The following is a 22900-nucleotide window of genomic DNA, read 5'->3' as shown; positions in this document are numbered from 1 at the left end:
ACATCCAAAAAACAAGAGAAAACTCTGCTGGCCCAAACCGGTTACATCACGACAGGAGCAGACACTTTTCTCTGCTTCGTGAGGGTTTTCAAAATGCTGTGAATAATCCGGTATTTTTCAGGCATAAACATCACATGACGCTCACACCATACCCTAGAGACATTTAAATGAATAAATAGAAGTATGTTATTTACCTGTTGCACAATATTTTATATCACTCTTCTCATTATCAGGAAATTCTCATTAATTCTACATTAAAGGCAATTACCACATTTCCCAGACTCTCACAACCGCCATCATCACATCTTCGTTGTTACTAAATGCAATTTAGTTGTGAAAATCAAATGTTTTCATGGCCACAGCAATCAGAGTATATTGTCAGATTGTTAGTGTAATAAGCTGTCCATATTAACTTTAATCATGACAATGTAATGCTTCCTAATGTTGAGCGTTACAGAGGATTTACACAGCTGTGAAGGACAATCACAAGAAAATTCCTTTTGCAAATGAGATAAACACTAGATTATTTTCAAATCAACTTTAACTACTTTTTTAAAGAAGATTATATTCTAATTCAAGCATATTCCCAACCTTAATGAAGTCAACATTAAACCCTTTATATGACATCTGATTGTTCAAAATGTTACAATATATGAAAAATAAATGTGGGAGCAGGGAACACAGTGCTAATTCTATGTTTTCCCATAAGGCAATTATAAAATGAAGTTGTTTTAACGTACTTGTCCTATATTTTTTTCCTTTTGACGTGACTCCGCAGTGGAGAAAGTGTGGTTCCATGGCATTAGAGTAATAAGAAGGATGGTGTACAACAGAGGTACCAGGCTATAATTGAACCTTTGATAACGTACAGATCATCACTCCACTGAGACGAACAATAGCGGTATTTACTCATCATATTGCCAAACCCTACTGTGCGATAAAGCGTATTTGATTTAAATATAAAAGGTTTCCTTCAGATACAGCAAAGATTAATCTCGTGGTTCTTTGTTCGATTTTCTCTGAGGGGCAAATGATCTCTGATTTAAGATGTATTCAGTGAAATGTCTGTGGCATAAGCAATCATTTGAAAGACGCCTGAGGGAGATTCCCGCAAATATTCAATTCAGCAATCATTATAATAATCCAATTGACAGAACAAAGAGATAATAACGATGATTTACAATCATGCTTTATTCTTGTTGATTTCTTAAAAAAAGAATCAAATAAAAGGCTCTTCACACACTGCTCAGTCTTTCAGTCGTGCTGTATCCCGTTTTCTGTAACTAAACTATACTTTTCTTTACACCTTAAGTCTCTTCATCTTAAATATCTTTTATTAGTTTGTGACTTCAAACCAAAACATCATTGATTGTCAACACAAAATCTGTCTTAGCACCAGTACAATAAAACTGTACTTTAGCTTTTTTTGTTGAGAAATACTGTTCTTAAATGAGGGAGGAAAATCTCAGAATAAAGGGATCCTAATAATAAGTACATTTCAAAATGAAGCACCGACCATACAAAGCAACTCCTTTCATAGACAGGCTCGTCCGATACACAAGAGGTCAAATATATTAATGACTATTAAATTAAGCACAACAAACAGTGTAAATAAAACACTGCAACACAAAGCACTCTGGGATCTGGGGACACCATATCAGGATGTGGCTGCAGTTGAGAGGGCTCTGGACGCAGAGATGGGACTACTTTTCCTCTGAGAGAGATCCACAGGATTCTGTATGAGTTCATGAGGAGTGCAACCTGGGGACCGGAGAGCCCTGCCATCTGTCCAACTCTGTAAACAAACTCTTAATCTCAAGGTCCAAAAAAACATGATTTCATACTGCGAGCAGGGACGGCTCAGCGCTGCCTGCGTTGACTTTGTGAAATGTCAAGGAAAAAGAAACATCATAAGCTACTTAGGTCTGTCCGGTAATGATCTCACAAAGTGAAAAATGAAACAGAGGGTAACAATGGAAATGATTGTGTCTGAGTATTATGTGCCGTAGTCTCTCTCTGCAGGTCTCCAGGTCTCCCAGGTTGACAGAGGACCATCCGGGCCAGAGGCCTCCCTGACTTTAAAGTCTTAGCTCCAAGAGTTCACCAAGATAAAAGCCTTGGTTTGTATCCCATCGAAGAAAAACAATACTTTTCCTCAGGAACAAAAAAAAACCTAAACATAATTCGTCCTTTGCCACTAGAATACATTTATATAACCAAATGTTTTAACCCTGATGGCAAGATATACATATACACTACCATGTACATACATGATCAATACAAAAGGTCTGCTCAATAGTTTGTGTATTCAAATATACCTATAGATAGGAACCTGAAAGCTGCTTTCCAGCACCGACCACTCCCATGTGCAGGTCTTTGTGATCACTTAATCACCTTCTGTCTGAGGTCAAAGGTTAGAGGTGGAGTGTCGTGACTGGAGTTAAAACCCTTGACCCATGTGACATCGGACGGAGAGGTTTCCTCTGGCTGCTGCTGGCAGGAAGGACTCGGGTTGACAACAGTTGACACGTTGAAGAGTGCTGTGATAGGGAGGCTATCGGCTGCCATGCTTCCCCGTGTCTATCAGCGTCTCCTGCTCCTCATCCTCCGTCAGGATGTGGAGGGAGGAGCCCAGGAGTCTCTGGAGCTCTGGTACACATCGCACCAGATCTACAAGTCCCTCATCTTCCTCTTCCTTCTCTTCCTCCTCCTTGTCCTTGTTTTTGCCTTTTTGAGGCGAAGCCAAGGCGGCGCTCACCTGGCTGATCGAGACCTGCTTTGAGAGCTCAGTGCGAGACAGGTTCACCACCTCCAGCTGCGGGTAGCGCGCCCGGAAGATCCGTGCCGACATCTTCAGACGCTTCAGGACGTCCGTCAGGAGGAACCAGTTGCAAAAGCTGCAAGAGAGAAATAAGGAAATATAAGTTAGTCAATATTAGTAGTATACTCTAATTAGCACATTTCCTCCCACACATTAATGAAAGCCACAGACTGATGATCTCCTCTCAAAGTTCAGGACTGATTCATTTACAGGCCCATTTTAAACAAAGTTATTCAATATAAACTGGCAGTGAGAACCTTTAAAGGAGAGGTGTCATGGCCATTTCCACTGATCATAATTCCATTGTTGAGGTATACTAGAATAGATTTATATTGTGCATTTTTCCAAACTCACATTGGTTTCTCATACAGCATCTCTGTAAACTACATGTATTCACTGAATTTCACTCTCTGCCTTTAACGGCTCGTTGTAGCTCCAATAGCTCCAGCCCCCACCCTCCCTGTGAGCACAGTGTGCTCTGATTGGTCGGGACGTTGTGAATCGCGCTGAGCTCCGTGGAGGTGTTGTTTCCTTGTTTAGGATACATAGCGAAACACAGCCAAACTCATCCTGAGCACACACAAAGTCACTGCCGAAGTAAAAACAATAAGTGTGGCTTGATATTGAGTAAGAAAAAGGTTGATAAACGCTGTGAGAATGGGTCTGCAGAGAGAATTTGTCTGTTATCAGCCTGCAGCCAGGGAGGAGAAATCAGCAGAGCTGCCTGTGTGTGAGGAAGTCCGTGGATTGGTCAATTTAGACCAATCAGCGGGGGCTTAACGTAACGGCTCCGCGGACGTAACGTAACGGCTCCACGGATTGGTCCATTTCGTTCCGGGTACGGCATGACATCATGCCGTACCCGGAAAAATCAAATGGACAATGACGTATCTCCAACGAGGCGTTTTGGGGAGGTATTTTCTGTGTTAGAGTTTTACTCGCTACAGGGTGTACTTAGAGGGTTTGTGAATCTGCAGACCGTTTACATGCATAAAAATCTTCATAACACACAAGGGGACGGGTAATAACCGGAAAAGCATGACACCTCTCCTTTAATTCAATATTCGGTTACATTACGAGAATTGTAGAACCCAGCAGTGTTGGAGCTTGACCCACACCAAAAAGAGAACACCATGATATAAACGCCATAATATTAATGCCACGATACAAACGCCATGATAAAAAGACCATGCTATCTTGGCCTCTGAACTTGCAAGTTCTCCAACATTATAAAAGTACCACGATAAATCACTGAAGTATCACTTGAAATCGGGACACAGCGGGGGCTTGTTAGAAGTTAGAAAGTCTTTGATGTACCCTAATTAACTTATGACTGTTGTGATGAAACACCAATGCTAAACAGTGCAGAACTTCTTAACCGACTGTTGTCGATATTTGTCTAATGTTCATCGTCCCACACTTGTGCACGAGTATATGTGTACTAACAAACTGCGCCGGTGAAGATGTTGGTATATTATCAGGAGACAAGGTGTAAGTATAAACAGCACTCCACTGTGTGTGATTCTCTTTTCACTGGAAGCTGAGAAAACACGCCTCTATGAAACTGTTGATGTATTGCAGTCATGAGTCAGAGCTATCACTACCTGCTACCATCAGAGCTTCATTCAGCTGAATTCACATAAACATTGAGTGCACAGTGAAAATGTATTTGAGTTGATTTTTTTTAAATGGATGGCATTTTAACAGTTGCATCTCAGAAGGGAGGTTTGCAACCCACAAATCATCCTTGTTTGAAAGCTAAATATGATGACCATGTTGGGGTATTGGGGGTTGGTGTCTTTTTGCATCCAGATTAAAAACTGATGGCATTTTTACAGATTATATTTTTGGAAACTCACCCTTGGGTTAGTGACACCTGCACATGATAGCAGGGTAAGAGAGGCTCGGAGGAGAACTCAAACACCAGGCAGTCTTTGTCCGAGTCGGGATCAGTTTTTCCTGGTGCCTCCTCCTCCAGATCCTGATGCTCCTCAGACAACAGGAAGTCCCAGCACGGCTCCTGCTCCGTCTCTGTGAGGAGAAGGGAGGGAGGGGGTGAGGGAGGTGAGGCACAGAGCAGCAGACACCCTGGAGGTTTGACCCTGAGCTGCATTGATACTCAGGGTTCAGACGCCCTCTAGTGGACAGTCTGCTCACAACAACCACATTACATCTGGTTGAGCTGTGATCATTTAAAGGAACAGAACTTTATGGTGTCAGTCGCAGCTTGAAGTGGATTACACTCTACATAGACATAGGGATATGGAAATTACGCTAAAAGCCACATGTTTGGAGGATTAATTTCTCAATATGTAGTTTCTGCCTAATTGTGTCAGCAACACAGGCCTACATGTAATATTGACGTCTCAAATGATCAAGTATTAGAGAAGTGGATAATTTGAAAGATAGGTTAATCACTTTGTGTCCAAAGAAATCTGCCAAGGGAAGTATTGTAGCTGAATCTACTGTAACAACTTATTGCTCAGTACACGCAACTGATTTTGGAGATTAAAATCATTTAATTATGGAGAATAAATTAGTTGTTTAGTTGACAGTTTTAATTGACAGTTATAAAATAAATTGCATTGTATCACCACTAGCCGGAGAACATTAAACATTTTTTAGAATTAATATATTGAAGAAAAATAACATATTTATCCTTATTGTGGGTGACATCAAAGTTTAATTACACAATACCAACATGTTTTTGCCTCTACAATTAATCCAGAAAGTTGCAGTTTACTTTCTCTCTCTTCCATGCAGCTCTAATCCGCCTTATCCTCCCCTGGAGAACTGGCTCCCTGTGGCCCTTAACTCTGATGCCGGCTCACAACGCTAACCAACATCTCTCCATATCACGGTGCCGAGCCTCAGCCCGGCCTACAAGCTAGAATAATAATAATATATAATAATTTTCCTGCAGCGGTCATCGCTGCAACAAGCCTCATCTCGACTTCCTCATGGCCAGCGGAGGAATCAGAATATTTCTTTGATCGAGAACAGATCCTGATTTCAAAGTTTCTTACCGAACAGGGAGCTACTGAAGAAATCCCAGGGTAAACTGGAATCTGGTTCTTTGCGGCCTTCCAGATCTGTGAAATATTCTGTGGGGAAAAAATAAAAAAGTGTACATGTCAACACTTTTGGATCTGCATCATGTTTAAATCTTAAAGAAACAAAGACAAGGCTTCACATTAATATGTGTCAACTTGTCTGACTGTTTGGATAACTGGGATGGTTGTCTGAAAACAATAGACAATACAAAAAGCCAGGGTTGTAATGAATAGTTCAAAGCTCAACGATTAGGCTACAATAATTTAATTTGTATTATTCTATTTGTTAGAATTAGATTACAGTGTTGTCTGCGTTTGATTCTTTCCAACTTGTGCGATCCAAACATTTCAAGTAACTCTAATAACAGTGTAATTAAATCCAAAAGGAAACATTTACTGAACATTTCCGAAACATGTTTTTATCCAATGACATGTTCTGCCTGAATCCATAATTGTAAGCGTTTAGCCTTTCAAAAGTGTCATTGCAGTAAAAACCCTGATGGCTCTCCTGCTTTCCTCACAGAAAAAGGAGGCACACGTCTGAAGCATTCAAAGATAGCAGCACTCAAATATCCCCACTATTAACAGTAAGATTTATTTTGATGACTGATGATGCCATTCAAAAGGAGAGACATTCATTGAAAACCAAAAAAGCTTTAAATGTAAATACAAATGATAAATCCCTACAAATACCATTACTGCGTTAGTTCCCGAGCCTTCATCTCTGTATTTACCTGAGATCCATGATGTGACTGACATACTCCACTAAAGACTGATGCAACAGTCAAGTTAATAGAGACAGAAACACTCAACACAACCTGGAAAGATCCCTAAAACTGTGCAGCACTAGCAACAATGGCGGCAACATAAGAGCTAAAAACTATCCAAGAATAAGCTGGGTTGAAGATTTTCTAAAGGGTCCAATATCGAGGAAATGTTCCAGGAGGCCGGATGTGTAATGAATCACTTTGCCTGTCTTGATGATGAGGGGTGTGTTTGTTCTGAAACCCCCAGCCTGCAGCGCTCTGAGGACGGCTGCTAACAAACATGAGAATGCAAAAAATCCGATCACAGTGTAGGCTGGTCTTTTTTGTTGTTAAATTATTTGATAATAATGTATAAAGTACATTTTCTTCAGTGTTCTTAAAGTGCTCTTGTAGATGATTGAATACAACTCAGATTGTTTTTTGTTACACCCCAATAATTATCAATTGTAACATGTTCAGCAGCTAAGTTTAAAGTAGGGATAACACTGTAGGTGAGAAAGGGTCAAATAAGTCACAGTAAAGTGGTTTGATGAAGAGCATTCTCAACTCAATCCATTAACAAGTCTTCAGGGAGAGATAATATTAACTGTGCTGCTCTGAACGTAAAACCAGTGGAAGGCAGCTCTACGGTGACATTTAACTCGAGTCCGGCGGCTAAAGCTCCTGTTTCTTTCAGTAGGACAGCATTTTGAACAACCAAACTCCGATATGAGACAACAAAAACAATCTGTGGCTCAGACATCTCTGTGTGGATATAACATTTAGTATTCTCATGTATGCTGCATGCAAGCTGTTTATTGCTGACTGTGCCAAAATGTGATGTGTAGTGGGAGTTGGCGCAGAGCTTATTAATGTGTTGTTGTTTGATGAGTGACTGTAATGTTGGCAAATACTCCGTTTTATTATTTATTTTCATGTATCGTTTCAATTATCCCTAATGCAGCTTTACTGCTGTGGTGTCATTGTGTCGGAAGTGTTTGAGGCTAATGTGAAAAATGAGGTATCTAACCATTTAAAAATATGTTTATTTATCCACATAGTTACTGATTGAGAAGGAGGTTAATAAAAAAAGGTGAACTACCTGTGAGGAAGGTCTTCATGCTGGGGCTGTGAGCCAGTATGACGGGAGTGTGTCCAGAGTAGGTGGCCAGAGTGGGGTCTGCACCGTGGTTCAGGAGCAGCCAGACGATGGGGAGGTTATCACTCGCTACGGCATCATGAAGCGGCCTGAAGGAGGAACACACAAAATGTCTTTCAGCAATTATAAAACTTCAGAGCACTCGGCATATCAGATTGTATGTGAAGTATTACCACTTTAAAATCATCGGACCAAGATATGCAACCACTATATAATCCTCAACATGGTCACATCTTGGAAAAATACAATATGTTCACCACAACTTAAAGATTATTTCTATATGCCTGCATGGTCATACTCCTTCCCTGCTTAATGAATTCATTAGAATAGACCAGCAGCACACCACTAGAATCAACACAAGGACCCGAGTAAATGTTAGCTGTCAAATGGCATTACAAAAAAACCTCTTTTGGACAATCAGTGTTCTCTGTTTAAGGAGCACAGTGAGTCAGTCACTTTGCTCATTACTGCTCCCACCACCTGTAGAGAGTGTATCTTTTCAGGAGAGTGAGTTTCATAACAAGACACATTTTGAGGATGTTTAAATAAAAAATGTGCACAACTCCTTTAAAAAGATATTAACATTACATGTATTAAGGTCAACTACATATATGTGCAATATACAACCACTTCATATTTTAGAAAGCTCAACAAAGACTGTAAGATATGACAGATGCTGATTGTTTAGTTACACATGCGGTTTCCAAGGTGAACACATACACACCCATGATAAAACTCACTTTAACTTTCTCAACAAATATTCATTCATCATTTTATTATGATTGTAAATCCTAGGAAGGAGGTTTCATTATAAGCATATTATGCTAATAAACTAAATATATATATTTAAATTCAACTTGGATTCAACTAACTAAAACTAACACTGTGGACCGTGCCCATGAAGCCTCACCGTGTCCCGTCCTGAGCGCTACAGTTGACGTCCGCGCCGTGTTTCAGCAGCATCTGGACGATCTGAGTCCAGCCTCTGGAGGACGCCTCATGGAGAGCCGTGTAACCGGCATTATCGCGCCGGTTTACCTCCCTGATGTCCTTTTCAAGACAGTACTGAACCACATCCTGTAGAGCAGAGGAAGCACATTATGATTCAAAAAGGTATGCAGTTTGCTGGAGTAACATTTATGTTAGCAATACTAAACAAGTGGGTTTTACCTGATAGCCCAAGCGTGCGGCCCGCTGCAGCAAAGTCTCCCCGGCATTTTTATTGACAATCAGCCGACGGACCTCTGGAGGAACAGGTTTTTTGGGCGGAGACTCAGAGCCGCTGATTCTGCCCGACGAGCCTTTCTTAGTTGATGGAGATAATGGCAAACTTTTTGGAGTTGGTGGGGGGCTTTCTGTTCTTTTGACATCCGCACCATCATCCTCCAGGGGAAGTGATGCTGCACGCTTGCCCAAGCTGCTGCGTTTGGTCTTAATCTGAAATATAGATGTATTGATTAGAGTGTGTGACAGTTAAGGCAATGACTTCCACTCTTCTTTAAAGCCAGCTGCCATCATAAATGTGACACACATGGCAGTTATCTAGCCACAGGGGGGCACTGTAAGCTAATATATTCATGGCACATTGTAGTTTATTCCTATCACCCCTGTATGGTTTAAAATGAACTGTAATCTAACAAGCAACCTCAGCAAAGGACTTACCTTTTGCTCATCATCACCCAAGTGCTTGCTTTTGAACTTCCTCTTCCCTGCAGGCTTGTCATTGCCCTCCGGTGAGACCTCGCTCTCCTGGTAGCGGATCGAGCCCGAGCGAGTGAACGAGGGTTTCCTTGGAGGGGGCTCGGGACTGTTAGCTGTGGGACTCGGACACAGATCTGCCTGTGGATCTGGAATTAGAAATTAGATCAGTGTTAACAGAAGTATTCAGATTTTTTACTTAGTAAGGTAATATTTACACACTGTGAAAATACTTGACTACAAGTTTAAAGTCCTTTAATGTAAATGAACAAATCCTATATACCTATAAACTGTTGGGTAGTTAGGTAAAGTGCAATTTCCTCAAATGCGTACTCAAGTGCAATACTAGAGTAAATATACTTAGTTAATTCCACCTCTGGATTGGAGGTTATGCTGAGAGGTACCAAACATATAAACACACTGAAAATCCACAAACAATCGTAATATCTCATCATCTCAAATGTTATCTTTCATATAGTGGATCTGTTATGGAGCAGCTTCTCGCTCTTGCTCATCTACCAAGCCGAACATGGAGAACGGAATATTTTAGGGGCCGTTTTGTGGCGACATCAGACAGCATGGTGCTTCCTGAACCAATGGCCCTTAGCTTAGCCATCATATCGGCTGAAATAGGGTGACTGCTGTCTGCGAGATACTCTGCTCTGCTTTCTGCAATATTGTACTCATGTTTGCCATATTTCTGCATATTCTTCACATATAGACCTGATGATGTAACAGGTATCTGATGTGCACATCTCACACAGGTGGCACCTCAAGGATATACACAGATATGCGTACATATGCTGTCTTCATTATCTTGGGTATTTGTATTATGGTAAATGTATCGCAGAATGTATTTATTTTTTATTCATAATGCTTTACCCTTGTACCATTTTTACACTTCATTAGATTTCATTTAGCTGATACTTTTATACAAAGCGACTTACAATTAGAGCAATCAACCCTGAATATAGATACTCAAAACAGCAAGGACATCTGCTTTTGAACAAACCGTTTTAATTGCTAGTTTATTGGATTCAAATAAGACAAACATTTTCAATAGCTTTACACAGAATCTAGAAGGTTTCTATTTGACAGCCTTTTACAAATTAATTTTCTGTTTCTATATTAATTGTCTATTTAACATTTTATAATAATTTGGATTATAGAAACCTCAGTTCTAAATGTATTATCTTTAATTCTTTCCTGGTCTTGCCATCTTTGCCCCCCTTTGTTGATCAGAAGCTGATCAAAACAATATATTTAGATAAGGTTTTGAGGGTAAAAACAAAGGCATGAATGTTTTTGAGATGATATTTATTTATTCAATTTTTTTGGAAGTTACGAGCATCCACGATGTTTAACTTTGTCAGCTGGCCATAATGTTATTTCATATTAAAAATGCTTGAAAAGGGAATCTACAAAAAACATTAAAAATTGTATTTTCTGTACAGACATTTCTAAAGAGAAACTGTAGACAGAAATCGGTGTCACAGACAAGGACAGAGCTGCCACCATCAGTACAGATTCATAGTAGGGATGGGAATTTGAAAGCAAATGTATATTCGAATATTCGACCCCCAAAAAAACGGTTAACCGATTAACCGAAATGTACATATCCTATAAAAAAAAAAAAATGTGGGAAAATGTTTTACAAAAAAAAAAAAAAAAGATTATTAAAGAGGGATCATACACGAACAACATAACCGGTTAGGGTAACGTAACCCTTTTACAACAGAGATCAACAACCTATAACAGGGCCTATGCACAGAATGCAGCTATTCAATACTCATTCTTGTTTAAGAATATGAGCATGTCTACATGCTCAGGGGAGAGGCGGGTGTGGAGGCGATTCACAATCAGGCCAGCTGTAGAGAAGACCCTCTCAGCTGGAATTTGGGCATAAGATGAGGTTTGAGTCTGCGTGATCTGCGTGTAGGGAGGGGCAGCAGCCATATCATTAGCTAGAACTAGCTAGATCTGATGGATTTGGACATAACCGCAAGTGAAGTATAACCGGACGCGAGAGAGAGAGAGATCAGCACCTGCAGCTCTGCCCGCTGTGAGGGACCGGTGAGCGGAGCAAAACACACCTTTAGACCTGACACATTTAGCTATGGCACTGTCGTATACATTGAATTATTCCATTTGATCATATGTAATCAACTTAGGCACCCCTCCCAAAAAAGAAAATGACAATAAAGATATTCATAACTCATATTCTCATATTCGAATACCTGAATAATTTTGAATATTCGAATATTCGATTAATCGTTCCCATCCCTAATTCATAGCATCAGATAAAATAATATTATGAATAAAGTCAGAAACAATGACAAAAACCCATTAGAGGCCAGCACAACCAGATGTTTTGTTACGGTCAGCAACTCACTATGAGCTGCCGTTAACCATAACATTTGGAATATCATTTATCTGCCTTGATATGTATTATATTGTTATAACAATCAATCGATTAGTGATCTGGTCTTTAAAAAGTGTCAAACAATAGTTCAAAAGGCCCATTTCTATTTTAGGTGCTCTGAATAGACGTCTTTACATGTTTACCTGAACAACAGTGCAAAGAGAGAAAAGCATCCTACAAACTTTATAAATTATTTTGATCACATCTGTCACTCACAGCTGCACTTGTGATTAACACTTGTGCTGGAAACAGTTAATTAAAAACGACTAATCTCCGGAGAGAAAGTGCGTACCTGCTGGGAACCCGCTGTCAGATTCCTCAAGGTGCTCTCCGTCTTCCAGCTTGTCTTTGTCAGTGATGTAATCCCCAGTCTGATACTTTTTGCTACGACATCGCCGGCGTTTCTTAGAAGCAGGCGTGTCACACTCTGCACTGGCCGTCTTCCCCTTGCTCTGACACACTCTCTCAGGCAGGGGGTTGGAGCGGGGCCTTCCTCTCGGACGGCGGGCGGGTTGCACGGGAGTCACAGGTGGTGACGGGGAACTCGGGGGAGGAGGCATTTGTGGGGGGGGAGGGGAAGGCGTAGCAAAGCCCCAGAGGTCGAGTCGAGCCTCATCAGCTCGCCGTCGTCCTCTCCTCAGTCTTGTGAAGGAGCTTCCAGTAGAGTCGGACTCTTTACTGGATACAGCCGAGCGATTGAGAGACACCGGAGTCTCCGCACTCTGAACACCGCCGCCGCTATCTGTAACTGATTTAATCAAATTGAATTGTTATACATTCACAAGTGTCTATGCATAGAAGTATGACTGACATATCAAAAAACACCATCCAGACAATATGTGCGACAATTTCTGTCTGCTTCTGAGGCTGACTGCAGGCTATTTATTTCCAGAATGAGAACTATGAGATCTACTTTTAAGCTTAATGAAATGCCAAATGTGGGATTCAACTGAAGTATCATTATAAATGTGACATTTATCAGCAATGAGTCCACAATGCAATAACGTTTCAGGGCTGTTCATGTCACATATATATAAGAAAACAAAAGATGGTACCTGGTTTGTTGCGTGCTGGTGGATCGGCCTTGTCCCTCGGAGTCGGCTCTTTACTCGGTGGAGAAAGTTTCCCCGCCGAAGGACTCTGCTCCAGCGCAGGTGCACATTGTTTCTTCTGCTGGAATACACAGGGGACAAAGTGAGCACGCTGTATTGGATGCTATTGATCACAAAGCTTTCATGGTGACAGAAAGCTTTGTAACACACTCACAATAAGCCCTTTAGAGTTAAATCATTAGTCATAGAAAGGCAGCTCTGTATCTCAAAATTAATAGATGAAATCTTGGCGAGATTAACATGATTGCTACCTAAAATATCTACCTAAAACGCAATCAAAGGGAGATATAAAGAAATAATCCAAATGCATTTGAGATAATTTACCTTTTTTTGACAAGACACTTTGGATGGAGTGATTTTTGCGTCTTGCTTTTTCTTTGCTGCAGCCTTTTTCGATGAGTCCGTTGCCGCCTTCTCTTTTTCTGGCTTCTTAGGACTGGTTTTCTTTTGTTTGGCCGCAGAAGATTTTGCTTTGGTTGGCGACTCCTCTTTGGTTCCGTTTGTTTTCTTCTCAAACTTGTCGCCTCCCGCCGCACACTGGCCTGTAAGAATAGATGCAACCATGCCCTCCAATTTTGCTCTGGGAGGACTGTCCGACGCCCCACTTTCTCTCTTCAACATTTCCCCCTCTAACACCTGGGCCAGTTTGCTCTCCATCCTGTTCCCATTTGTCGATGCTTTGCTCCCAAAGAGATGAGACTTGCCAGCAGGCTTTGAGGGGCTTTGCTTCGCTTGCAGTCCCACATGTTCTCCTTTGCTGCTGTTTAACTCCGTATTATTGTCCAAACACTCAGTGGCATTTGCCTTCTCGTGCCTCTTTATAGCTTGAGTTGAATCCCCTTGAGATGGCACACCAGTCCACTCTTCAGCAGACCAGTATGGTGGGTATTCAAAAGTGTGTTTAGATTGGGTGTCATGGCTCCCAGAGAGTGGATTCAAAACATCAGCCTTTCTTGATGCAACAGGTGAGAGTTGAGTAACACCCTCACCTGTTGGTGCCGTTGTTTCGAGAGTTTGCTGCTTTACGATGGACACGAGGTTAGACAGGGGAGACTTCATTCTCTCCCACTTATCATCCTCAGGTTTGGACGGGCTGTGATGGGCACTCTGAAATTTGGATCTTTCCGAAGCTGCGGTGCCTTTTGTTTTCGGAGATCCTTGTGTGATCTTTCTCTGAGCAGACGAGGGTTGGTGTGGAAGAGGAGTTGGCTGCTGCCAAGCCGGGCTGACGACAGTGTTGGAGAATGGCACCGCTGTTTTGCCAGCTTTCTGAGGAGTCTGAGCACTGGTAGAGCTGGACAGGGCAGTGGTGAGGGCTCCTTTAGAGGGACAGTTCTTAGTTATGGCTGTGCTGGTGTTTTTAACATGCTTGGTGCTGTGCGCATGTTGGTTGCCCTTCATCATACAGGATGGCTTCTTTCCTACTGAGGCCAGATGCTCTCCTTGGTCAATTATAGATATAAACTCCTGCTTTGCAAAAGACGGAAATTCATCAGCAAAAGCCCCCTTTCCGTCTTTGCCCCGTAGAGTAGAAGCCAGTATGGGGCTGGCCACACCTACATAAGTCCCGGGGATGTTTTTGATGGAGTCTTGTGAAGATCCTTTACTCCAGGTTGGTTTGGGCTCTGGGACCTGGTGATTCGGAGGCCTACTTATTTGCTTTTGATGAGATCCATTTCTGTGGGTGTTGGGTAAGATAGGGTATTGCACAGCTGAGCTATAATTTGTAGAATGAGTCCTATTTGAGTTTAGAAAATCTCTCTGATTTGATTCATTATTATGAGGCTCAATCATAGTGACTGGAGGGTCATTTATGCATTTTGGACGTTTTGATTTAGCAGATAGATCAAGAGGTACATCCCTTGGTTCAACAGAACAAGCTGTGTGGTCCTCCGAAGCAGAGGGAGGCGTCGTTTTAAGAGAGCCCATGGTAGTCTTGTCTATGCTGTTGCCTTTCTCCACATGGTTGAGCAGTCTGCTCTGAGAGGTGATGCTGGCCAGTGCAGAGCCACAGCAAATGGCAGCAGTGGGAGACAGTGTGTAGAGGGTGGGTGCTGCAGGAGTTAATGATGGGTGCTGCAAGGGTAGGGCAATAGCTGGTGAGGCCACCACTGAGGCTAAAGACTTATGCTCTCCCACAGATTTGGCGTTTTTAGTGGATGAATGGTTAGATTTAAGTTTGGATGACAATGTTCCGACTTTTTTCTCTGCAGCTGGAGTCCGGCCCACCGAGAACGGAAAGGGATAGGTCCGCATGAGAGGTGTCCCTGCAACACCTGAGCTTTGAGGCTGAATTTCTTTCTGAAACTGGTTTGATGTGGCTTCTCTCAATGCTGCTATCTGACCCAATGCTGGTGGAAGAGTAATTTTACAAAGTGGGGAGGGAAAATTAGTCGAGGGAAGGAAGGCAACAGGCTGGACCTGTTTAAACATGGTGGAGCACTGAAACCCAGGGGGAACACTTTGAACAGATTGTGTTTGCGGGTGAGATTTCTTACTGGATGTCACATTGCTGTGACAGGGGTTGAGTGAGTCCTCCCGGCCGAGTTTTACGCCACTTAACCTATGAGGAGAGGGGAAGACCCCAGCACCATCAGCCTTGAGTTTAGGAGCCTCTGCCCTTTTGTCTGCTTTCTTCTCAGAGCCGGACGTTGGTGCATTGTTGGGCTGTTGAGGCGGAGAAAGCTCAGGGCTGTGGTTGTAATTGCTAGTGTCCAGGCAGGCTTTCGCTGTCTTACAGTCTGTTGTTGGAGTCGTCTTGTTTTGCTGACTGAGGGTAACATCTCCTCTGAACTCAGGGGGTAGCGTCTGGGGGGGATTTCCCACCATACTAGCAGACGCTTTATTAGGAGCACTGATCTCTCTGCTCACCGTGCCTCCATCCCCTACATTCATTAGTGTAGGATCCACCTGAGTAATAAGAGAAGATCATGAGGCCAATGTTGATTAGATAAGAGAAAATAATAATCTAATCTAGTAATCTTACTGTAATGAAAAAACAATTACCTGCATAGGTGTTTCTTTAACACAACATGCCTCAGGGGTAGCGGAGTCAGTCAGGTGAGAGTTTTTCTTGAAATACAGTGATAAGCTGCAGAATACACAAAAAGAAGAACACTTAGTGTGATACACGTTGGTGTCGTTTTCATAACAATTACAGAAAATTCTTTCATTCGATCCTTCATGAATGAACACGGCCTACTCTATGCAACATTCAATGTTTCAGAGTAACTCAAATGTAGCAATACAAAAGTTCCCTTCTTTACGACAGGCTTCCAGGCAAGATATGTTACAATTTCCTCAGAGCATAAAAACCATTTAGGGTAGCAAAGAGAAGCGTGATAAACTGAACAATATATTTGTTCCTTGATCCCTTTGGTTTCATTTGTTTGCATGCAGACAATACTAACAATTTGTCAGACTTGATCGATCTGGAGTGTGAATTATCTTGACTAAAAATAGTCTGATCCGTAAGTGAAATGAGACCTAATGCATCAGTTGAAACAGAGACAGATTAGGAGCCGGGCACTGACACGTAAAAGTCCAACATTCCCAAATAAATCACCTCTTTCACACTCCCCATCTGCATGTGTTTTCCGCTGCATGTTGTAGGGTAACTTTAACTCTCAAAGGTTTGCCGTTTGTTTAAGCTATTTCATTCACACTGAAGATGATGTGGGCTGTCTACATCACTTCAAACCTTTCTACCACAAAATATTGTGGATACTTTATGCATCTTACTGCAGCCTATGAGTACCTTGTGTTGTTTTAGGAGAGAGTAACATTACATATACAAATCAATACTAGAAAAGACTCTGTATCAGAAATAAATCAAGATTAAAGCATCCGGAAAGAACAATTTGATTAAGCCCTATGACTTCATGACAGTCAAAAGAGGAGGAGAGTCCAGTTTGTGCCCTCTGGCCCTATAGGCCCACTCAGTAAGTATGAAGCAATCGAGTGTATTTCTGTTAAAATTATCTTTTAATAGTGAGCGACAGACTTAAAGTTTGACAATGGAGAAAAAGTTGTGTTTCTTATCCATCACTGGATTTTTGTTCCTGTGTTGAATTCAGTTTGAATAGCCGAGTGATCAACAATCAAACATGAAGTTTCACCTACTGCTTCCCTAATGCTCACAACATCATTTATTTCCCAACGAACTCTAACCAGGTTAGCTTGTGAATAACAATACAAAAACATTTAATCTATCCTGATATCATCTGAAAAATGGGATTTACTGTAGGCTACTCTCATACACACGCTAGCAGAGCCCCTCGTACAGTATAGGTAGAGGTGAGCGCAGGCGAGCGCATCTGCAAGTAAATTAGACGACTACAAAAAGGGACTACAGGCAAAAATGTATGTCAAAGCTTTGGGGGAATGGAAAATGTTTCATCCGGGAGTCAGTGAAACATAACGACTATGATGCACATAATGACTGACACACCAATCTCTGCTGGAATCTGCGAGCACGGACTGAAAGGGATCCAGCGATGCAGATACCGCTCAGTGCAAGGAGGCTCTGCATTCATTACCGCACAACAGTTGCTTACAGCTAGTTTGTCTTTGTGCTGCGATCATACGCGGTCTACTCCGCCACAACATTTGCATTCATCAGCTCTGATGTAGGCCACTAAAATGTATGCAGTAGTCCGGCACACGCGCCGTGGGCAACACCGCTCAGACAAAACAAAGTCAAGCCTGACATTTCATCTGAGAAAAACAGCCCGGACCAAACGGTTCTGTTGTAGCTCACTTCAGCCCGGGCAGATCCCTCTACAGCCCCATGACACAAAAGACACACACCCCGATGTCATGTGTGGGGGGGAAAGTGCACAATGCATGTTGTGGCGTAACACTTTGCTATCCTCCGTTGTAAATATCAGCACGAAAAAACTCTGGAGAGCTCCGGGTCGCTCTCTGTCACTGGAGATGGCGAGAGGGACTACAATGAGAGAATGGCAACCGCGGCTCTCAGGTGATCATCGCTGCATCCGCTAACAAATACGAGAACAAACTGCACATGGAGCCTGACTTCCTCTAAAACATTACCCTAAATAACGCAGACAACATGGATGATACTGTTTGGAAATGAAAGATAGATGTTTTGGGCATATTATAGTAAGTGACAGCCATGGGAGGTTTCTCCACACATCGAGTGGCAGCTGCTTCGGAGCAACACAATGTGGCAATGTGTCACATCTCCGTCCGATAAGGTAAGTCAACATCAATGCAAAGCCACACAGAAAACACAAGGCAGAGCCAAACAAACAAAACTCCTGACCACCATCACGCTGTTTCATCAGCGACAAAGTAACAGTCTGCCAGTTTTAACAAACAAATAATCAATTCCATGCACTGAGTAACACGCAAATAGGAAGAAACAAAGTATCCAACTGGACAACAAAAACACAGGGGTGACACAACTTATTGTACAGGATCGTTCTGCTGGAGTGGTCACCGAAAATGAGGGAAAACAGTATATTTAACTCCACTGACCACCACGGGTATGTTTCAAGCTCCCTGCGCAGCGGAGTCTCCTCTCACTCCGTCGGCTTACATGTTGAGGCAGGCTACTGTTATTTATCCCCGGCCGACCTAATGTGAAGTGCTCCAGTCTCTCCTATCGGCCCTTTCGGTGGACAGACGGAACCACTTCGGCGTTGAAAAGCATTCACCGAGCCCCCCGACCCACCGAGCCTCTCCTCTCCGTCCCCCCCTGTAAGACTCTCTCTGTCCAAAATATTGAATAATTCCCGAGCTAATCAGCGGGCGAGATAAAAGATGTCTAATGACACAAACAGTTACCAACCCGCTCGTGCAGATGGCATGTGGACGACGCTACAGGCACCACTCGGATACGGCCGGGTCCAGCCTATCGCCTCTGCCGTCCGCGGCTGCTCACTAATCTCGACGGTTTTCGGTTCTCAAAGTCCGGGGGGCGGGAGGGAGAGAGGAGGAGGGGAGGGGAGGGGAGGGGAGGGGGGGGGTAGTCAAGACAGTCCGTTCGTATCTCCAGTCTGGTGGGAGGGAGAGAGGGGCAGGAGGGTGCTCGGTGACAGCATGGGAGATGTAGTGCTGGGCTATCCACGCCCAGGATTAGACGCTGGAGAGGCTGGGAGGGGTGAGGACTGCAGGTACCGGCATGCAATGCGAGCTTCTGCCTGCTCAAGGGGAATGGGGGATCGCGACCAAAGAGTGTAACGGTGCGCTAAAACTGAAGTGGCTTCTCGGGGTAACGAAGTAATAAACTGTATTTCTGGTAACGAAAGCAGACTCCGAGTGTTACTGCTCGGATGTTTGCGTTTCAGTGGCAGGTCAATTAACAGAGTCACAGCAGAGGGTGATGGTTGCTGAACGGAATTGCTAAAATACAAAAAAAGGTGGGAGAGGTTTGGTTTCTGTTGCAGGGGAATTAACACGAGGAAGCAAGACTCCGGGTGCTGGAGGCTCTCCAGTTGCATGCTGTAAGCTGCAGCCTGATGCAGCCTGGAGAAGATGGGGGAGCAGTAAAGCCTCTTCTACTGATTCTACTGAGTAGGATGTCAAAACCCATAACTACATGAGACTTGTCATCAAACATTAAGTGTGGGTCCTTTTGTGGTGATACAATGTATCTGACTTAACTTACACCATATAGCTTCAGTTGTAAACATAAATAAATAAACAAAGCCCTGGAAGCAGAAATCATGCAGGCTGTTTTGTAAAATATCTTTGGTGTTTTCCCTTTACTAGACTGGCTTACAAGATATTTACACATTCTTTTGCAGAGCAAAAGTGATATTAGGAATTTGTAGAGTCAATATTATGATTCTCATCTTCAAACTCCTCAAATATACTTTCTTTCACAAAAAAAACGAAAAACCTACAATTATCTTGGAAAATATATAAAAAGACATACCATGCAGTGACATGACAGCTTTGCTCCCTTGATTAAGGTACTTTTCCCTCATTAATTATGATTGATTATGACCAGCTGTGCTGAGCCCAATCAAACCATATGATTTTTTATGATTTCCTTGGTTTGTTCGAGTCAAGGTTTTGATGGTGTGAAGCCATTTTGTTGTCAAGAACACTGATAATCACACATTTTGACAAAGAGTGCCACTAACTCTGTGCTGGATCCTCAGTTTACTGTCATTTACATCTTGCAGTGCAGCGTGTCAAAATCACATTTCCTGTTATCACCAGGTCAGATTTTAACTGGATTCATGTACAGTTTTCTACACATAAGTGGGCTGGAGTTAAGTTAAAAGCAAAAATACTTCTCTGTATAAAGCTACTTGAATTGTCTTTAGTTCTCCACCAGACTGTACACAATATCAAGATAATCTGCTCCTATTAATAAAAACAATAGCCTTCAACCTATACTGAAAATACTTCTGTTTACAACTGTTTCTATATTTTTTACTTTTAACAAGTGCACGTTTGAGAACAGCTTTAACCAGCTTTATTTAATTGAAGTCAGACTATAACACAAGTTATATTAAACAAAGACAAAAGAGGTAAAATAATATCTGATGACCAACAGCTAATATTTGACAGCATGTGAATGACAGCACATCTGCAACTTCCAGTCATAGCAAGTTTCAAGTGTCATTTTCTGACTCACATCCACGAGATATTTAGCTCTATATGCAACTATCACATTTGGGCACAGTTTAGCAGTACAGGTTACTCTGCTGTAATTAGGCTACTTGTCTTACCTGAATCATGAAAGCAGTGTTGGCCATACTGTCTACAATGTGTCCACTGTCCACTCCTTTAGGCCAACACATTTCCTACTTTTCTCAACACTTGGGGTGGTGAGGAAATAACCGTGCACACACAGCGAGGCTGACTCAGAGAGTTTGTTTACTACCATGCACGATCTGTGTGTTGTTGCCCACCACGAAAGCGATGTAGGACAACAAACCTGTCCATCCGCCGAGAGCAGTAACCTACAAGCGGAAACTATTTCGCTGCCTTCCTATCGCGGAGTGGATCGGTGTGCCCTTCGCCATTCGCTCAGTAATGGCTGCGTGCAGGCAGACAAGTCGTTGACAGATGGCCAAACGTGAAATTGGGAAACCAAAAAACGCCGATTGGTAAAAGGGGAAACGCGGATGTACAGCACGGGGTCGGCAGAAAGCGGGAGTCTCACAAAGTCGGCAGCTGACACCTCGCATTGTGTCTGAGCCGGGGTAACCCGGAGACCTCAACGACCGCGCAGCAGCTATCCCGGTAGTGACCGGCTGCTCGGGGCTTTCACCAATTACAGACGACTTTGGTTTCACAGGACATAGGATGTCTGAAGCAATGGGGTTAAAACAACTTATTATGCATGCATTTATAAATCTCTCGAGCAGGGATGTGGTATTCCGCACATGCAGTATGACAACTGCGATAGCACAGATGAAGGCACGTTGTTTGTTTCGCAGGCCGGATTTTTGAAGATTGTCGTCTTCAAAGTGGGCATACATGGTCATTTATCTGTGAGTCATATTGGAGATTATCGACCCTATTTAGGCCGCCATGGTTTACAGAGACAAGGATGTCCCGTATAAGTTCGTGGTTCACCTGGTCAATGAATCCCGAGGCTCGTCAGGCGGGGGGTGGACGCTCAGTAAAAAGCAAACGTATTATTCTTCCATCTTGGCATAAGTAATGAATTATTCTACAATAAACGAAGGGAGGGTGGCAGCTGATCACAGAAACACTGAAGGGTGATGTGCTTGTTTGCCAGGTTAATGGATGGCCCGATGTGCCGTCCAGATGATGTTAAATATCTGAAAATGAATCGCATCACTTCATACAGTTTCCGTGTCGGCGTTTGGACAGCCGATACGCATGGACAGCAGACTCAAGTATGTCATCTCGATACACAACTTGGCTGTCCATAGGCTACATGTGACACGATCCTACATAATGCCGTGGGATATCAGCGATACATCACCGCAACTACTGTGGCTCCTGCAAGACAGCGACAACAAGAAAATACACATATCCAGGTCAAAGTTTGGCAGAGTTTAACTCGCCCTCAATAGCGTTGTGCAATGCCCCCTTTAATGCCCCCTGCTCGCCCGTAACGCCTTTGTTATTAGTAATCGCATGGTATTGCACCGTCTTACCTTGCGCTCCGAGCCGTGTACAGCCACACAGCCTGCACACCAAGCAACAAGCTATTGTTGTCTACAGAGGCTTCCGAGTGGGGCCAGGGATGTGATTTTGAAGTAGAAGGAATACAGTATGCAATTTCGGCTTGTCCTCGCGATCTTCCCTTATTGCCAGTTTTCGGTCTGCAGCAGCTGGAGATGAAAATCGCGCACCCTGGGTCCTAGCGCCGGGTAAAGCCCTACAGGTGAATAACAAACAGACTGGTGCTCGCTGGGTTTTAATCTTTAATTGCAGAGGACTTCGCTGGAGTCACATAAATAGTCCTTATGGGGCAGAGTTTAGTATCCCAGCAACAGATTCAACAAAGATCTGCGTTGAGGTCTCTTAAAAAAATGTAACATTGTCTTCAAGTCTAATTACACTGACTGCGTTTACTTTAACAATATAGTCTGCTTACCTGTCACACTAAAAGAAATGTTTTTAACAACACACTTATTTTTTCTTTAAGACTTCACACCATCCTGTACAGTCAATTGTGTTATTTATAATAATATTTTATTTTGGGAACAATCACATCAACTGCTTTTGTTTTCACGCAATCCTAGAGTTTGGGGTTGAGTTTTTATAGTATTGTGTTAGGTGCAGTATAATATTTTTGGAGAAGGCTGTCAGTATGAATTTGTGACAGGAAGCTGCAAAGGTGTTGGACAGTTTCTCTTAATTCAATATGTGGATATAAGGATATAACTACTGCTGTTTCCAACCAACAGCAAGCCTGCAAATGTCTCTC

At 42.7% G+C, this 22900-nt stretch overlaps 1 protein-coding gene across 4 annotated transcripts; it reads right to left on the bottom strand.

The window, feature by feature from the left end:
- Positions 1–1164: 1164 nt before the first annotated feature.
- On the bottom strand, positions 1165–22291 carry bcorl1 (BCL6 corepressor-like 1). Of its 4 annotated transcripts, none has more exons than XM_034138423.1 (12): positions 22125–22291; positions 16018–16102; positions 13336–15921; positions 12955–13072; positions 12192–12647; positions 9442–9626; positions 8950–9216; positions 8690–8856; positions 7723–7868; positions 5848–5925; positions 4681–4852; positions 1165–2897 (listed from the first exon to the last, which is right to left on the bottom strand). In XM_034138423.1, exons 2-12 carry the CDS (start codon positions 16021–16023, stop codon positions 2555–2557), a joined length of 4524 nt encoding a protein of 1507 aa, XP_033994314.1. In that variant the 5' UTR covers positions 16024–16102; positions 22125–22291; the 3' UTR covers positions 1165–2554. The 4 variants fall into 4 exon arrangements, with proteins under 4 accessions (XP_033994314.1, XP_033994337.1, XP_033994323.1 ...); XM_034138446.1 differs by having other exon boundaries at positions 12955–13069; XM_034138432.1 differs by lacking the exon at positions 22125–22291 and adding an exon at positions 20721–21241.
- Between the last annotated feature and the right edge of the window lie 609 nt (positions 22292–22900).

This window comes from Trematomus bernacchii, unplaced genomic scaffold (genome assembly GCF_902827165.1).
Source record: "Trematomus bernacchii unplaced genomic scaffold, fTreBer1.1, whole genome shotgun sequence".
Taxonomy (NCBI): Eukaryota; Metazoa; Chordata; class Actinopteri; order Perciformes; family Nototheniidae; genus Trematomus; species Trematomus bernacchii.
Note: the sequence above shows the minus strand (reverse complement) of the source record. Positions and strands in the feature narration are given on the sequence as shown.

Bases quoted from the DNA above. Each gene is read 5' to 3' on its own strand.
- bcorl1 (XM_034138423.1), bottom strand. The intron at 12,648-12,954 runs GTACCATCTTTT...TGATTAAATCAG, and splicing joins ACCAGCACGCAACAAACCAG to TTACAGATAGCGGCGGCGGT. The intron at 9,627-12,191 runs GTACGCACTTTC...TTCTAATTCCAG, and splicing joins TGACAGCGGGTTCCCAGCAG to ATCCACAGGCAGATCTGTGT.